Source organism: Ctenopharyngodon idella, chromosome 19, assembly GCF_019924925.1.
Source record: "Ctenopharyngodon idella isolate HZGC_01 chromosome 19, HZGC01, whole genome shotgun sequence".
In the NCBI taxonomy this organism is placed as follows: domain Eukaryota; kingdom Metazoa; phylum Chordata; class Actinopteri; order Cypriniformes; family Xenocyprididae; genus Ctenopharyngodon; species Ctenopharyngodon idella.
In genome coordinates this window covers 20,655,620-20,674,085 of record NC_067238.1, presented here as the reverse complement: position 1 = coordinate 20,674,085, position 18,466 = coordinate 20,655,620, and the positions used below count along the sequence as shown (strand labels likewise).

The 18,466-nt window shown below is 39.8% G+C and overlaps 1 protein-coding gene across 1 annotated transcript in view; it reads right to left on the bottom strand.

Moving 5' to 3' along the window:
* Positions 1–18,466, bottom strand: part of jarid2b (jumonji, AT rich interactive domain 2b) — a 111,469-nt gene that overhangs the window by 48,708 nt on the left and 44,295 nt on the right. Inside the window, exon 2 of the mRNA XM_051872637.1 lies at positions 2,814–2,949. Within this exon, the coding sequence (XP_051728597.1) occupies positions 2,814–2,949 (136 nt within the window). The remainder of the gene's footprint in view (positions 1–2,813; positions 2,950–18,466) is intronic.

The following is an 18,466-nucleotide window of genomic DNA, read 5'->3' as shown; positions in this document are numbered from 1 at the left end:
CCAGGAAACCTTTCGCATCACGCCTGTTTAGGAGCCATTTCGTTGGCCAGGGACCTTGGCCCAGTCTTAAAATGGTCTGAGGATTCAAAAAGAAAGATTGGTCATTTAAGACATGTACACTTCTCTAGTTTCATTAACCCTATAAAGCCTGCTGTCTCATTTGATACGCAAATTTCTAAGGCCTCTAAACTATGAAATACCTGTTGTACACAATCTAGTACATGCTTTGTTGTTTGATTGATTGTTCATACTTTTTTTAGGAAGTGAAAGGCCTTTTAGTTTAACTCTCAAAATACCTCCGTTCAGGTCATGGTACTTTTTGCTGTGAAATCTTTACTGATTTTTATGAAGTACACATAAGAATAACTTTTATATTGTTAGTAATATTTCAAGATGAAAACTTGCCATTTAAATATCAGAAACTAAACCAAAATTAATATTTTTGCTCAGTCTGGGCCTCTGAATAAAATTGAGGTGTTTTTCCTCCTCAAGTATGAGCTCCACATTGTCACTATATAATAAAATGTCAAAAACTTGATTTTTCAAATATGATACTCAAAAATTGTCTAAAAAGGTTCAATAAACGGCTCCCAGAATTTTACAAACAATTGTGGCAGGTGTATTGTTACTCAGTCTTAAAGACACAATAAAAAAATGAAATACTCAGTTTAATTTTAAAGGTTGTACAGAGGTAGGAAAATGATAATGTAAAACTAAATTACAACTGCTTGACTAATATTTCTAGTGAGCTTTGGTGCAAAAACAATGTTACAAAAGTGTAAAATACATCCCCTTTATTAAGAGGATGTATAGCCTGTGGTGGCAGACGCGGTTGCTTTGGCCAAAATAGACTGTTTTTGTCCTCTTAACGTTGCCTCAAAATGGACGCCAGTGCCACATTGTTTGGAACACAAAAGCTAAAACATGTCCCCAGACAGTCCCCTTTTGTCTGCTTCAGGAGCTGCCATCACATGGAGTTTGGTTCCTTGAGACGTGTGAAGATTCTCCAACACTCACAGATCAGTGCATTGACTATAATAAGCTTCATTTAAAATGATCTTGAGATTATGAAAACAAAAAACAAACAAAAAACAAAACTATGAAACAAACTATGGGATTATTGCTTTGAAATGTAACACTTTGTCTATAGATACAGTTAACAAGTTACAAAATGCTGACACATGTGAAAGTGCATCTGACGCATGTTTATAGACAAATAATAAAAAATAAAAAAAATGACAGATAGATTAGACAGACAGATAAACAGATAGACAGACAGACAGACAGACAGTTAGATAGACAGATAGATAGATAGATAGATAGATAGATAGATAGATAGATAGATAAATAGACAATCCATTATTGCTAGTGTACGGATAGAAGCTAAATCTGATGCTGATCCTTTTGTGTCAAAACATGCTGCGCCTGTATCTGTTGAGCATTTGCATTTGTGAACAAAGACTTTGTGTATCACCCTTCGTTAAACACCCTACGTTCAAAGGGATTACTGCTAGCCTGAGGTAGCAATGCAACGTTAAGGCATTCAACAACAAGAAAACAAGATTAAGGGCTGTTGTGATAAAAGCATATTATCAGTTTAAGAGTTTATTCAGAGACTGTATATCTAGCTTCTTGCCGTAGTCTCAACAGAAACCCCTTCAGCTTGAGTCTCTCTGCATGTTTACATGTGGAGTGGGGGGGTGGTTGAAATGATGTTGTTGTTAGTGCCACTGGGACGAGCTTTACCTGTCACCGGCCGACCACACAGCAACAACTAGTCAGATACAAAAAACTTTGTTCAGAGTAGTTAAGAAATTTGTTTGCAAACAAAACTAGGTTGTGAGAGACTACAAGCCATTTAATATGCTGTTTGTGGACATCAATCATTTAGCAGACGAAACACTGAAAATGTTCGAAAAATATCTAAAAGTCTTTCAAAAATATTGACATTAGACAACAAACTCTGTTGTTAAAACAAGACTTTATCTAGGACTTTAAAAGTGACATGAAACAGTGTTTGCACAATTTTACCTCTGTGATCTCAAATATTTGTGAAACACAATACTTTACTAGAAAGTTAATTGTAATACATTTTGACATACTAAGTGGACTGCACTTCTATTTCTCACAGACTTGTTTTGTTAACATCAATTAAAATATGCTGTCTTCTCTAAGTAAAGTCTTTGAGAAGCGTCCTCTCACTCCTGACAGAAGCTATCAACTGGTGAAAGGGAATAAAGTCTCACATCTGTTGTATTTCTTTTATTTTTCTTTCTATTTCCCAACTGAGTGATAAAAAGGTTTAAGCTCATATCAAGAAAAGGCTTTTCCCCCCTTGTCTCTGTCTGGCTGTGCAGACTCGTACGTATGAGGCCTGTTCTTTGTTCCCTTTAGAGTCTCAGAGCTCTTTTTAGTGAAAGCTCTGGCTTTCTGAGGCCCGTGTGAAGTGAAGTCCCACAGTGCCAAGCTGCAACGTCAGACACGCTGCTATCAGACGACTTCGAAAGCTCTGAAGTAACCTGGATCATATGGCACTTCTACACATATACTCACTGGAAGCCTCCTTAGGAACTTCCTTTGACCAGACAAAAGTAGATGTTTGCACTGTACTGAAAGGGAAAGTGCTAAATCAAAGCTAAAATATGTATTTTTCCAAATATTTGATGGAAAACATGCTCTAAAAATCGAGATTTTAACATCAAGTGCTGGTAACAAACTGGTGAAAAACTGAACAAAAATATGCCTGTAAAGTATAGTTTAATAAACTAATACCTGAGTGTTTAGAAGCTCAGTGAAGAAAACATGTGTCTTACCATTAGGGCCCTTTCCTCCATTGCTGAGGCCGTCACAAAGCTGGCGCTTTTGTGCGCTCTTGAACTCCTTCAGTGAGAGATAGAGCACCTTCCGCACCACTCGCTCCTCCGACCACGGCATCCCATCATTATCATCCTGTAAAGAGAGAGATGATCAGCACTATAGTAGAGACCTCATCAGCACTCAAGACACTGACAAACATCAATGCAACTGCTTGAGTAAACACATAAAATCAATCTACAGCACTTTCCATGGAAAGAGAGGAATGTCTTGCACTTAAATGCGCACAAACACACACTTCTCTGCCAAACAATGCGTTATTGTGATGGTTCATAATGACATAATTTTCCTTATTCTTTAGAATCGATGATTTGTTTGATCTTGGACTATTTCAAAAAAGTGCATCATCTTTTTGAGAGATTTTAAGAATAGAACAAAGACAAGAACTTCCTTTCCAAAAAATACAATTTCCTTTCCAGACAACAATCCTTGATAACAATTCTGAATCTATCTATAGAATAATTTACAACATGACTCACACAGGTCAGGTTCTCACAGGCATGCTATAAATAGCAAAAGTGCGCTATAGAAGTAATTTGCTTAACGGTAGACCTTCACATAATGGTCGTATTATTTGGTATGGAATCATCACGATTCTTCTTTTAAAGGTCCTGAAAGCTGTGAATAACTACATTATAAAAGCTGTACAAAATCTTGTACAAAAGCATAACAGTCCACAGTTAAAATTGTGGACTGATTGAAATGGGCATTGCAATGTCTTAGCTGTCAGACAAGAGGAACTGATATGTACTACGACATAATTTTCTCTGTTTGATTTCAAAATGGTCCTGCTGATGGGAACAATTAAAATGACTATTATTAACAGATTAAATATTAAGGCCTTTGACGGCAACTGTAATACATTACAGAATGACCTGGTCATAAAATTGACATACAGAAATTAGGATTTGGCACAAACAGGAAAAGTGAATTTATATATAAGGACTTAAGTAAATTACCAAGGTGTGTATATGTCAGTAATGATTATTAAATGGAATACAGTAACAAAACAAGGCAATCAAAACGGACTCAATCATTCGTTTTCAATCTGCTAGATTTGCAGGGGAAGAACACTGTAACAAATTAAATTTATATTATATATATATATATATATATATATATATATATATATTATATATATATATATATATATATATATAAAAATGTTAATACAGTGAGTACATAAGTTTCAGTGGGATTCATCAAAGATGAGATGAAAGATGCTAGTGATTGCACATATCTGCACGTGTTAACATTCGGAGAGCCAGTTAAATTGTTATTTCCCACACAGACAATAACTGCTTCCTCTCTCTCTCTGAGCGCTCGTCTCGAGAGGGGAACTACAGACATTCCCGTGCCGTTGAGGTGGGTGAGTTGTGTTATTCACAGTCACTGTACTAAAGGAGAAGCCAGATGTCAGTTAGACACTTACACACACACACACACACACACACACACACTCAAACAATTTGACCTTGGTTAACTGTTACAAAATTAAATCCTGGAAAGAGATCTCTGTGTGCGATACTTTGATGTCTGACAAAAAAAAAAAAAAAAAAAAAAAACACCCCCCCCCAAAAAAAACAACAACAACAAAAAAAAAAAAAAAAAAAACACCAACAGAAGTTGGTGCCATCAAGCTAGACTTTGTAATTTTCTGGAAATGTAAGTAGTGATTGCCTGTGCAAAACTTGCTTCCACAATGCTAAAGTGTTTCAGGTGGTTGTCAAGGAGATGCTATGCTGTTGCCAAGGTGTTCACAAAAGATTTTTAACACATTGCTACATGTTTGCTAGGGGTTCTTTCTATAGGATCATGTGACACTGAAGATTGGAGTAATGGCTACAGAAAATTCAGCTTTGCCATTACAGGAATATATTACATTTTAAAATACATTCAAATAGACAACTGTTTTTTTTTGTTTGTTTTTTTTTTTTTTTTAAATTGTAACAATATTTCACAATATTACTGTTTTTAACTTTTTTTTTTTTTTTTTAGATTTTGGCACGATTCGCTTGACGTAGGGTGTCGTGGTGATTCGTAAAGGACACTGGGCGTCGGGATGCAAGAATCAATCGTGGCCCTGTCCCAAATAGCACCCTTTAACCCTCACGGTCGTCTGAGTCCGCACTTTCGTGACGTAATGCCGCTTTGACTGCTGAATAGGAGTCCTCGGCGTAACTTGCGGGGTTAGCAGAAGTGTGCATCGAGGGCGCGTAGCGGTTGCAAAGGGGGCGCTCGCGGGCACCCTTCTAAAAAGCTAAAATGACAAATGGGACACCCTACGGTCTCGTGGACTTAACAGACACGTGCACGCAGCGGCCATTGTAAGTCCACAAGACCGAAAGTGCACATGAAGTGTGCCATTTGGGACAGGGCCCATTTCATCTCGTATAGCATCATAGTGGACGACAACTGATGCTGCGTCTGTGTCACGACCGAAAGACTAGCATGTTTAATTTTGTTCGACCCTCCATGACGGGTTCCATCACATCTGTGAATCCGACCAATAAGAGCACAGAAACTCTTCCGTACACAGCTTTAAAAAAAATGGCGAAACGAAAGCGAGACAATGGTATTGGTGCTGCTAGGTGGAATGATGCAATATAGGAAAGGTTTGTGGAGCTATGGCAACAATACGTCTGACTTTATGATGTCCCCACAAGGGACTATCTCAACAGAATGAAAATAAAAAAAAGCTGGCGAACGATAGTGGAGGTGCTTTAGCAACCCAGTGAGAACTGGAATTAGCATTAAGCTAGTACAACCATTGTTTGTTTACCCTCTTGTTTTCGGAAGTCAGTCGCTAGTTCCGCCTCCTTGATGACATCACACACATCGATAAAGACGACAAGCAATGATTGGTCGGGAAGCAACATGCAGTCTGACATGTTTCTTGTCCACGACACAAGAATTTAGGAGTCAAAATTGCATAATCTGACACAATATCGTAACAGACAAAAATATAGTGTAGTCTGAACCCGGCATAAGGTTATGAAATTAACACTAATGCTAAGTTACTATAAAAGACATAAAACCTTCAGTAAGCACTAAGCACCACTACTGCTTACCAAAAGTTACCGCTCTAGACATGCCTTTTGTCAATTTAATGATTTCTAAACATAAACCTAGCCAAATCTTGAGGAAATGCCCAATTAGAAGTGTAAGGTTTGCATGGTGGCATTGTTTCCTGTGGGGTTAAGCAGAAGGCGGGTCTTAGTGAAACAAAAGACATGGGAGTGTGTGCATGTGCAAGTTCCTGTGCGGGGGCTGACACTGACAGGTGAACATCAGATCTCCCAGCAGACATGTCAACAAACACACACACCTCGAGACTCCTCTACGCACTGATGCGCTGCAAAAGCCTGACAGCAGCTGATTGGGCGTGTGGTGTGTGTGAAACCACCAGAGCACCTCGTTAGAGACACACACACACACACACACACCTGCAGACGCGCACGCACACACGCATGCACACACAGACAGAGCGGCTCAAAATAGCTTGCATGCAAAGCCGCAGCTCAACCACAACGCAGTTCTCACAGACACCAGAATTAGCAAATGATTCAAAGTGTCAGTTTAAAGAATTAACTACATATTATTGCTCTAATGCGCCGTGGCCAGGGTCCTATGCCAAGAGACGGCAATAATAACAGCGTGCAAGTGCGCGTACAGCGCTCCGCGCAGACGGCGAGGTGGGCTGAAGCGCTCAGAGGCGTGATGCTGTCACTGGATCCCAGGAGCACAATCCAGCAGGCTGCCGGGTAGGCAGCAATTACCCCGCGCTCGCTATCACCTCGCGGTCTGGCGCCGAGCCAGCGCTGCTCTCTGAATAGAGTATTACTGCTGAGAGCACGCACACACCTCTCCCGTATGAAAAACTCCTCTCTCAACTCTGGGAGCCGACCACGAACGCTTTGCCTTCAAGTTTGTTTTCTTTTCTCCTTTCCACCCTCCTCTACGTCCCCCCCTTCCCTCAAAGCCTGGCAAGCCGCCACAGTTATTTCCTTCTTGCGCTACATATAGCATTCCAGCTCTGAAAAAATGCTGAGCTGGATACTGGCATTAACAGAGCTGTAGGAGCGCAGCATGGCTTGCTAGTCTACAATAAAAACAACGATCAGAAGAATGGAACAATCATATTTTGGCCTTCAAATGCCAAGTCACAGAGGCTGTGCACAACTACAGTTATTCAGTGTTAGATTGCTTATAGGAGTCAGCGTAGCAGCCATTTGCACAGTTTTGATAACCTAACATAGCAATTAACCAGTTCACCTTTCTCATGAGTGTCACATTATAAACATGCTGATCTCAGAACTGACACATCTCTCAGGAATATATAGGATGCAACTATATAAAGTTTACATTTAATGTTAATTTTACACTTTACCTTTACAAGGGACAGTTTGGCATTTTAGAATGCTAAAAACTACAGGGTATGAACTGAAATGCCCACATTTAAGTTACTTTGTGTGGATTCACAAATAAAATTACAATCATGACAGGATCCAAACACAATTTTTGTATAGTATGAGCGTATAAAGTATTGCATGTAAACTGCACCTAGTTACACAATCCAAAATGTCATAAAACAATTCAAGTATGTACACAAGTACATATGTACATAGTGTAAATGGAAAACACAATGTATGTGTCACATTGCTAGCATAGTTGCAGTGGCCTTTATAGAGTGCATCAGCATAAAATGTGGTCTACTTGTTTACATCAACTCAACTAGTCATCTATTGTACTGACAGAGCACCAGTTCAAAGAGAATTTTGCTGACAAGTAATTCAAAGTTTAATTAAACTGTCAACTGTTTCTAGCTAGCTAACTGAACAACACAAAATTCAATTCAATAGCATTTGAAGGTCACTCTATTGTCCCCCTTTTGTGTGCACTGGTTTGTTACCATCAGTGATGCAATAATGCAATGTGTTGACCAAGCATTTGCATACTAGCATGTAGTATGTTTCTGGCCCAAAGTATACTGTTTTTGTATACCGTTATATTAGTGTTGTCAAAAGTACCGACCAAGTCGATATGTGACAGTTTTGAGCACTCTTGAGTGGATTTGTAAACACCTCGGATTGGCCATTGTGCTCACACGCTCATCAGATATGTATGTGATTGGCTACAATGATCAATGCTTCAAAAACATGTTATAAATAGACATCAATGACGCTCTTCACCAAGCATTTACAGATACACACGGGAGCGTTTGAAAGCATGCGTCTATCAGCGAACCGGTCAGCTGATAGACATTTGCTTTCAAACGCTCTTAAATTCAAATACTCCCGTGGATTGATCACTGTAGCCAATTGCAGACATATATGTTGAGCGTGTGAACACAATGGCCAATCAGACGTGTTTACAAATCCCCTCAAAAGAGCTCAAAGCATCACATTTTTAAAATTTCAGTATCGACTTGCTATCTAAGTCGGGTACTTTTTGACAACACTAACCATTATACATGTTGTTTTTACACATACGCTTAAGTATGTGTACAGTAGATGTGCCGTAAACTTCATTATCAGCATAATACACGTACTGTAAGCATGCAAGAGATACCCACAATTCTAGTAAACAAGTACAAAAGATTTTTTTTGTTTATCGGTCATAACTTCTAGAGAGAAACATATCAGAAACTGGACAAAGATGAAACTTTCTGACACACCTGTTCGCACATGCTATCAAATGAAATACACATTGAAAGGCTATGCGTTTGGCTGTACACTAGTGCTCATTACAAAACTGAAGTATACTTTGGACTTATGGATCATATACAGGAAGCTAATCTGCCCACAATGTGCACAAGCACATACACACAAACTTGCTTCTGTCAAATAAAATATTTGTCACAAAGACAAGCATCAGAAAACTGCTCCTGGCAGTTACCGTGATGATGCCAGGCTCATTCATAGGCTGGCAGAATTGGTTGGCAGCACCGGAACTCAGATGTGACGAGACACCGAGAGCTGGCACAAGCTAAGAGACGGCACTTACCAACACCACACATACGAACACTCACCCTGCTTCCCAAAACCCCCTCTGCTCTATCCCGGAGGAGCTCGGAGCCTCGTTAATGAGCACCAGGAGCACATGAGTGTGTGACAGAGCGAGGAGAAGTGTCTCTCATTCACACACACTCATGCATACACACACCCATCACATAGACGGCCCAAGTGAGACTCGGGGCTCCTAGCATACTTAAAGCGTTCCAATGAGGGCATACGCAATGAGGATGCAAGATCCCCACCAGTCAACAAGACATCAGACACGTGATATCACTTGCTCTAGGTAAATACAAAGTTTCTTTTCGAAAGGTTTAAAGACCCAACAGAGGCTAAATGAACACAGAGCATCTGTCTGTAACCGCCATTGAGCATGCATTTCCTGTACAGCCAGAGAAACTTCCCTTTTTTGCAATCTTTTTTGCAAACATCCCCTCCAGACAGCAGTATTAGCATACCCCGCGACTGAATCTAGAAGCACGTGCACACACCACAATGGACTCTGTTTGCCTTAAATGATTAACAAGTTGATTAACAAAGCTGACTAGATGTAGCTTTAATATTTGCTGATCATGCTTTAGTGTACTAACAGTAGCAATCAGCCAACAATCTGCCAAGCATGCTAAAACAATTTAAATGTGTTAAAACCATCAACACACTATGTTTGTAACATACCCACTAGCTTATACGACAAAATAACCCAACATTTTTAGCTAAAAATATACTGACTCTAAAAATGCCATGGTGCAGTCATCAAGTATCTAATTTATAAACAGCCATCCTGAGTGTAATTTTTTTTTTTTTTTGTATGTACATGTAAGATAGCTTCAAAAGAATACTTTTCTAGCAACTATCCAATGACAAAATCTTTGCTTTAAAAACCTGAACACCGAGTTCTTCTACAAAGTATGTCAATCAGAGAGTAGAGTGAATGTACATCATATTAACATTGAAGAAAGCATGAATGAACAAAAGAATTCCTTTATCTGCATGTAGGAAGTTCAAATGTCTTCTTTCCCAGATGAATATGTAATGACAATGGATTCATTAGAAGGCATGGAGGGGGACCATACTTTCGCAAACGGGCTCTTTTAAAAATGCATTGAAAGCCTGTTCAGATGAAAGACGCTAAATATAGCCACACAGCTCTGGATCTCATCAACAAAGAATGTAGGCCATGCGCCAACTGAGATCTTTCTCTTAACATCAAGAAATTTGTTATAACACGAATTCCTCGAAAAAAGACAGAGCAAGAATGGGAAAACAAGGCCGGGAGAGATGGCCTTAAAGAGCAAAAATATTAAAGCACTTCTTCCTCTCTCTACACGTGTCCTCCAGATGTTGGAGGAATAAAGGAAACAAGCACACATAGCGGTATTTGCTCGAGATTTGGGTCAGCACCACGGAGCGTATGTCTACGCTTGCTTGGTCTGCCGTAAGCAGATTGAGGGTGATTGGTTTGAGAGCGCGGCACAGCTAGAGTCAGCCATGACAAGAAAGTACTTTTGTTTTGTTTGCTCCGAGCAAAAGCCATGGAGGGGACAACAAAGAGAGGGAGAGAGGTGATCCGGTGCGGGAGGCCAACAGAGGCACCCCATTACACCCTCTACTTCACTGCATTGGAATGTCTGAGCAACACGCCACTGCAGAGCTAAGGGTCTTTAGGGTCCATCCTTTTAAAAAAGTATCCTGGGCTGTCACGTTAACCCCTTTTCAACTGACAATGAAAAAATGAGATCACTACCATTATAATAGTAGCTGGAGGTGCTCAGCTGGAGCATGATCCTCCAGAAGCAATTTGAAAACCTTTGCTCATGGTTCTGCATCCATATTTTAGCAGAATACATGGCTCCTTTTGAAAGGTCACCAATGGAGAAAGACGCTTTTTAGATACACATTGTACGCAGATATACACCAGGGCTCTGGCCCTCAAGATGCACTTTCCTGCAAAGTTTAGCTCCAACCCTGATCACACTCATTTGACTGTAGCTTTCAGGTAATCCTGAAGACCTTGAATTGCTTATATCTGACTCATACCTTCTCAAATTTAAAGATTGGGACCCCTGATGCTCTGCATGTCATTCTATCCTGTGGGTATGCTTGCATCGACTGTGCAGGGTTGCAAAATCAAGTCTGTGTGTCAAGACAGGACAGCGGTTATCATTTCAACTCCGCTCCGCTGATCAGCTTGGCACTGGTGCAATGCCGCGGACAGCCCGCAGATGGACGGCACAACCAAGCTTAACATGCTTGAATGACAAATTGTCATCGCCAGTCACCGCCATCAAGTGCAAAGCCCTGGCCAAAATGTAATAGATTTATAAGAGAGCCGTGCGTTTCGGTTTTACAGAAATAAATAAATGCCAGACTGAATTACAGGTTATGGGAGAGAGCTGGCCACCTTCAGTGCTACAGCTGGTCCAATAAAAAGAGGCTTTATCAACAAAACCTTCCTACACAACAGACCCGGACTGGGGCCCCACAGTTTTTTTCTACTAGCGACCAAGAGACAGAAGCTGGCCAGGCTTTTGCTGATGAATTAACACAACAGATCTGCACCACAGCGGCCTCATGAAAAGCGGACAAAGATAAAGAGGGGAAGTAAAACAAGATGGAAAGGTACACAGTCAGAGAGATAAAGCATCTAGTGAGCAGTGTTTCAGATGATGATCAGTCATGTGACAGTACATCAAAGATCATACAGGCCAGGGGTGTCCAATCCTGCTCCTGGAGGCCACCTTCCTGCAAAGTTTAGTTCCTGCAAAGTGTTTAAACCTAATTAAACACACCTGAACAAGCTAAAAAAGGTTACATAGGCTGTATTAGAAATTGCCCCATACCCTCATTCACTATTCCCTACATTACTCTACTAATATAGTCCACTAAATGAGGGAATGAAAAGTGCTGCAAACGCCATCTTCTGGCAAACACAGCAATTAATTTGGCGCAACGCACACAGTACATGGGTATTGTCTAATGGCTAGCTGTTGAGTGTACATTAGTCTAGCGTAGCCAGACCTTTAGACTGACGGCAGAAGGTCTGGACTCTATTGCAGCTTTCATTGGCCAAAGACTGCCCAAGTGGACATCTGACTGACATGTCACACAACCAATCACAGTTTGTTTTGTTCCGCGTCATGTTTAGGGGCGTGAAAATGTAGAGTTGATGTCCCTACAATAACAGACCAGCATGCATCTAATAAATCATTCAAGAACGTCGTGCAAGTTTTCTGCTTTTGAAAATCCAGCGCTTAGTTGATCCTGGTAAGTGCTCATTGTCAGTTGTAAACACAATGGCATTCTTCTTCCATGAGGGGGTTTGTCGTCACAGCATTTGTTTCCGGGCGGACCATTAAAGAACGCGAGACACACGTCTCCCGGACATCCTGTAGAATTCAACCAACCAGATGACGACTTCGAAAATCCTGAAGTGTTTCCAGTTAAGTGTGCCACATGCTTGAGACGTTCAGCCAACGGTTTGTTGGCGTGACGTCTGAGGCTGAGACTAAATGTACATCAAATGTACACTCATTATTTAGGGTGCATTATGGGATTGAATGAGTGTGCTCAATATTGCCCACTATGGTTTTGGACACCATATAGACACACATAAAAAAAGTGGGCTAAACAGATCTAACTCTCTGCTGTGGTTGATGAAATGTCGTAACAGCTTAGAAGAGGCTAAATACAACGTATTAATGCAGAGTAATTCTAACCAAACACTCTCTTTCAGTGTGAGTCTGAGCAGGCCTGATATCCGTCACAGGCTGCATGAGACCACACACCAAAAGAAGCCTCTAGCTGCACTTTAACCACATGCAACAAGGACCGTGTGTTTAAAGGGTTAGCACCATACAGTCATGAGCAATTAGGACTGACCCTAATTAAACCATCCAACAGAAACGGGAAGGAGGGCTCAGAACCAGCTAGAAGAGCATGTGGTGCCCCTGAACTCTCTCAAATCAAACAGAAATGTGACCTCTTGAGCTGGACATGAATGGTTGTTTGCGTATGATGAAGGATGTTTTGTATCTGAGGTAATGTTGAACTTAGCACAGTGGCCCTGTGACCAAGCTCCTCTGATGTGATGTCATAATTTGCCTAAAGAGAATTCAAGACTATAAACCAACTCTCCCACACACACACAGAGACAGAGAGAGAGAACGCAAACCAGCTACTCAAAAAAGATGGTATAATTACAAGGACAAATCCAGATGAGTTTTCCATGCATGCATGTGCAAACGGCTTCAAAGTCTCTCAAAAGGGTTGAAGAACCCGTTAACTTGTTAACTTGATCTATTAAAACACCTCGATATTTAAAGACACTAACCACACTGCCGTCAAGCATAAATTTTGTATTTAATTCCCACAAAATTTACATGTTAGGCAGCATACAGAATTCAGAGCAAGATTTGCTTGCCCGACTTTACCACAAAGCAAGTAAGACTGACATTAGCCATTTTGTGGGAACAAAGTGACGTGTGATATTTTTGATATAGATCAGGTAGACTCAGATAAGATCTGCCGATGTTTTTTCCCCCCACATTTTGTGAGCTGATTTGGGGAAGGAGAGTGTACTGAAATGTATTTAAATATATAATTAGCCAATGACTCATTTGCCAATTAATTAAAACAGCAAAAATATGTAACACACACAATTGGGTTGAGAAAGTGTAGCATTTTGTGAATTAGCTTTGGGAGTTTCTGCTGAAATACATGGCTTTCTGTGGATTTTAGCAGGTGCAGATTCAGTGTCTAGTCATGTACTCATAAACCACACAGAGTGCCAAAGAGCTGATCATGTGTGTTTAAAGTGTGCAGAATAACACACATTTGAGTAGGAGTGTGAGCTCTCTGGACAGAGGCAGCGGAGTGTGACTGGAAGGAAACCCCACACATTAAAAGTGTAAAGCATGAGAGATCTCCGAGCTCACAGTATTACTGGATCAATACACTCAACACCAGCAGAATGAAGGGAGATTATAATGTAGCTTTCAATGACTAACACATACACTTTAATCTTATAAAACCAAAAGATTACACATGCACACATACTGTATGTTTATCTATTTACATTTATCTAAATGAGGAAACATTCATAGACTTCTATTGTTTTTATAACTTTAGCCTAGTTACTAAACCGTAAATCTACCCCTAAATGAAACCCTTTTATTTTCCTTTTTTTTTCTTCTTTTTTTTTTTTTTTTTTTTTTTGAGATGACATTTGTGGAGCAAACGCCTTGTGAAGTTGGTTCAGAGATCAGCCTTATGAAACTGGAGAGTTCCTGTCGGCGCTGTGTGAAGTCTTAATGCAGCTCTGCTAAACACGTTTATAGCACCACACCGCAACCAAACACCCTAGACCCCCATCTCTCCATGCCTTTAACACCCTTTTTCCACAATTTATAAAACCTCTCCTTCACATTCTCCCTTTCTTTCTTTTGATGAGAGATCGTCTAATGGATCTGACAGGTCGCCCTACAGCCTGTGCAAGCCTTTAATAAATAAACACAGAGATTTCTCCACTTCAGCAGCAGTTGGTGAGGAACAAAGCTAAAATCAAAGAGTGTAATCAGCATGGAGGGATTTAAGAGGAAATGCAACTCTTGTTTCTCCTGGGTGGCACAGGAAGATGTATACAAACCCACAACAGCCATGCCACCCACCATAACACAAACACACACAGATGGAAGGAAAACAGATTTTCAAGTGTGTGAACCAGCTTGTGCTGAAGGTGGGGCTTGATGCTGATTGACAAAAGCATCATGAGTGGGTACCTTCAAAAAACATTTTGCTGAAATTAAGACTTTGGAATACCACAAATCCAACTATAGCTAACACAAGGTATTTGCCGTTTTCTGGCTGGCTGGTCCAATGCTGTAGGTCATTTATGCTCATGGCTGGTTCAAACTGGTATTGACTACCAACTGGTGGACTTAGTTTTGACCTGGTATACCATCTGGGTCACACTGGTTAAAGCTGCTACATCACCACAGACCACAAAAGATTTGAAAAACAGGTTTTTATCTTGCAACATCTCAGCTTCTAGAGCTGTCAACTGTAATCTCCCTTCATGTATTCTAGAATACCTTGTTCAGTTCGGGCCTCTAAAGATCACGTGTAGAGTTAGCGGAAGCTCTTATTGCTGAAACGCATATGCAGACAAACATGAGTTTCTCTGAGTCATATGTAAGAGTTTAAGCTGGCGGCGGAGGGTTTGGGGAATCTATGCAAGGAAACACATGGTTTTGCTAACATCAGCGTAACTACAGAGAAGTAGTCAGAACAAGTAAACAGCACGCTCATTACCGCTAAGCAAATGTCAGCTGTTAAAACACTCCTTCACTTACAAAATTCTGTCTCTTCCTTTATGAAAATAAAAGAAAATTCTAAACCGTCCACAAAGCAATTTAACTTTGCCGTGTTAATCAGAAATATATATAGTAGTCAACATTTGAAGTGGATCAGAAAAGTTAATAAAAGTTGTCCTAAGAAGAAGGTTGTAGGACAACTTTGATGAAAGGTTTTGATCCACTTCAAATGTTGACTACTGTAATATTTTATATATATATATATAAACTTCAGAAAAGGGAATGACAGTCAATTCAGCCACCCGAGGGACTCTGAGTGCTCAAAAAACAATCCATATCATGTACAATCAATACATTTGTGCTGGGCAGTGTGTGTTAGGCTAAGTGCGGCCATCAAATGGTACACACGGCAGAGGATGTTTAGCTTAAGTGGATGATGGGGGAAATGGACTGCTGCTGGTTAAATGGCAAGTTTAAGCTGTTTATGAGATCTTTGTACTAATACAAGACACTGAAATCTCAAAACTACAACTGAATCTGGAATTTTCTTCCAAAGAATATGGGAGAGTTTTACTACAGCAGATACAGCAGGGACTTCTCTCTCTCAGACTTCTAACAGAGACATCGCCTTTAAGTTTTTTTATACAATTATCTAACACTTATTATCTAAGCTGACAAAGCAGGGCAGATGTGTCATGCTCTGTTATAAACACACAAATTGAGACGTATTAAAATATTGGACGTTATGAAAGTTGCGCTATAAAATTTAATTTTACCTTTAAATGACTTTGCTGGGTAAGTGAGCAAAAAGCCAGTGTCCTGCTAATAGTAATATGTCTTACATGCACTTCTCCGTGGCCCTGACCTCTCCTCCTCTCAGTATCTCCATCCGTCCCTCCATTTGCTCTTTGTGACTCTAGTGTAATTGACCAAAGTTACCTTGTTACTCAGTACCAGTGCCTGCCAACTGGAGGAAGGCCAGGGGGAGTGTGTGTGTGTGTGTCTGTGAGTGTGTGTAAGGACGTGAGGGGACAGTAAAGCAGGTTTCTACTAATACTGGCCAAAGCTGACTCAGACAGTCAGAACTCGAAAGAAATGTCTCTGCTAAAACATCTCAATCCCATTTACAGAGTAATAACAGAAGAACTGGACCTTTATTTCAGTCTATAAACCACAGTCATAAAAATGTATGAAATATGCTCATAAACTCATAACCACTGCAAATCGACAGCGTTATTGGTTGATTCTGACAGTTCAGCGCTAAAATACTGAGAGATTCCCATTTAAGCACTTGGGACAATTGTAAAAGATCTCTCACTGTCAACTAGCATCAGCAAAATACAAAAATATGCCACTGCAAGCCAACAACATTCTTAAGATGTCTGGTAGCTCTGGTTGAAGCTCTTGTACAGGGGCGGCAGGGTCCAAAATGAACTTTATGCCGATGCAGAATGAACTAAGGAAATGTGCTGTATTTTCAAACTGCATTTTGCATTTATTTTTTGACCACCTAGGTGTGCGAGGGGTTTATTAAAATATGTTTATTACAGGATTATAAATATATAAAGCTGTCTTCTATATTAGTGACAAACAGCATATGGTCACTGTGTCAGCCAGTGTTGTTGTTATTAACTAAAACTAAAGTTATTAAAAATCATTTTCGTTAATTGAAATAAAGCTGAAAAACATTCAATTCAAGTTTTTCAATCTAATTTTTTTTTATTTTATTTAAATGAAAATCAGAAATGTTGCCTTGGCAACTAACTGAAATAAAATAAGTTTAATTTGAATTTTGAAAGTTGATATTAAAGCCAAACAGAAATATTAAAACATGACAAAAGTACATAAAATTACTAAAACTGAAAATATAAAAATATTAAAAGCCAATTTAAAATATAAACTATAAATACTATAGTATATACTGTAAATAATACTAAAATAACACTGGTGTCAGCATCATATGTGAGATGAGCTCAATGTTTTTTCTAATACTTTCTGCTGTGGAAAAGGAAGTACAAGTAGTTTCTTTCTCTTCTGCTCTCATTCTACTTATTTTTGTGGTGTGTCTTTAAGTGAAATTAAACTCTTCAATACTATTTATAACAAGAAAGATTGTGTAAATGTGTATATGTTGCCAAATACACATCTAGTTAGCGAGTAATTCTGATGTTAATTTATTACCTGCTTTGACAAATGCAGTAAGAAATTCATTAAACTGATGTAATCGTGTTTTCATTTATAGTCTTTATCTCATCACACTTAATTCAAGACTGCAAACACAACAAAACTCAAGTAAAGCAATTTTCTTTGCTGTGGTGCTGCTGACATCAGCCTCTGTAGGTCACTGCGTGCCAGCAGGCATATCTGAAGTCATAACTTACACTTCAGGGACAGAATTGGAAACCATTTTAAACAAAGTTACCAGACAAACAAAATGCTATGGGTTAATGGAGGCAAAACTGAGCTCTATTGTTTTGTTTTTTCTTCCTTTCTCCCCCTTAAAAGTTTTTTTAAGAAACCTACTGATTTGAAGCAGTTGTTTTGGGCTGAGTTTTGAGAAAAACATTTTGCAACAGGAAAAGAGAAAAATGAAGAGCAGCAAACAGACAGAGCTAGGACAATGTGTGCCCTGTATGGGGCTGAGAGGCTTGAGAGTGCAGCACGTCGTGCGAGGATTAGCTTCTCTGCTCACAGCTGCTGTAAATATTTTCCAAACCATTGGCAAGAAAGCAGCAACTGCAGCGCAGAGAAAGCTAGCTAACACCATGATGTTGCTCAGTGAGGGTTTTATGGCAGCGGGGCAAACAAAGCGCCACGTCCTGGGATGCCCTCCTGAGGTTGGCACGATCTCGCCAGATTTCAGAGGTGTTTACGCCAGGCCACACTCCTGACTCATGCACTGGGAGACAAATTGGACAGCTGGGGGCTGAACACTGAGAGATTGCACATTATGAACTCTTGAGACTGCACTTCTACAGACTGACACAAACCATCTAACTTCGGAGATCCTAAACTTGTGCTGTAACTTATGCTGAGAATACTCCCGGTGGAAATGAATTTTGAATATTTTATATTGAAATGAACTGAAACAAGGATGTTGTTTTTACTTTAAACAATATCTTACGAGACACAAACGACAAATGCATTGACTAGCGCTGTCATGGGAAATCCTCTTAAATATTAAAATGACAAAGATATCGCTTTCCTCAGCGGACATTCAAACTGATTGTGATTATGAATATAAGAATGACCTGAAGAATATTAGCT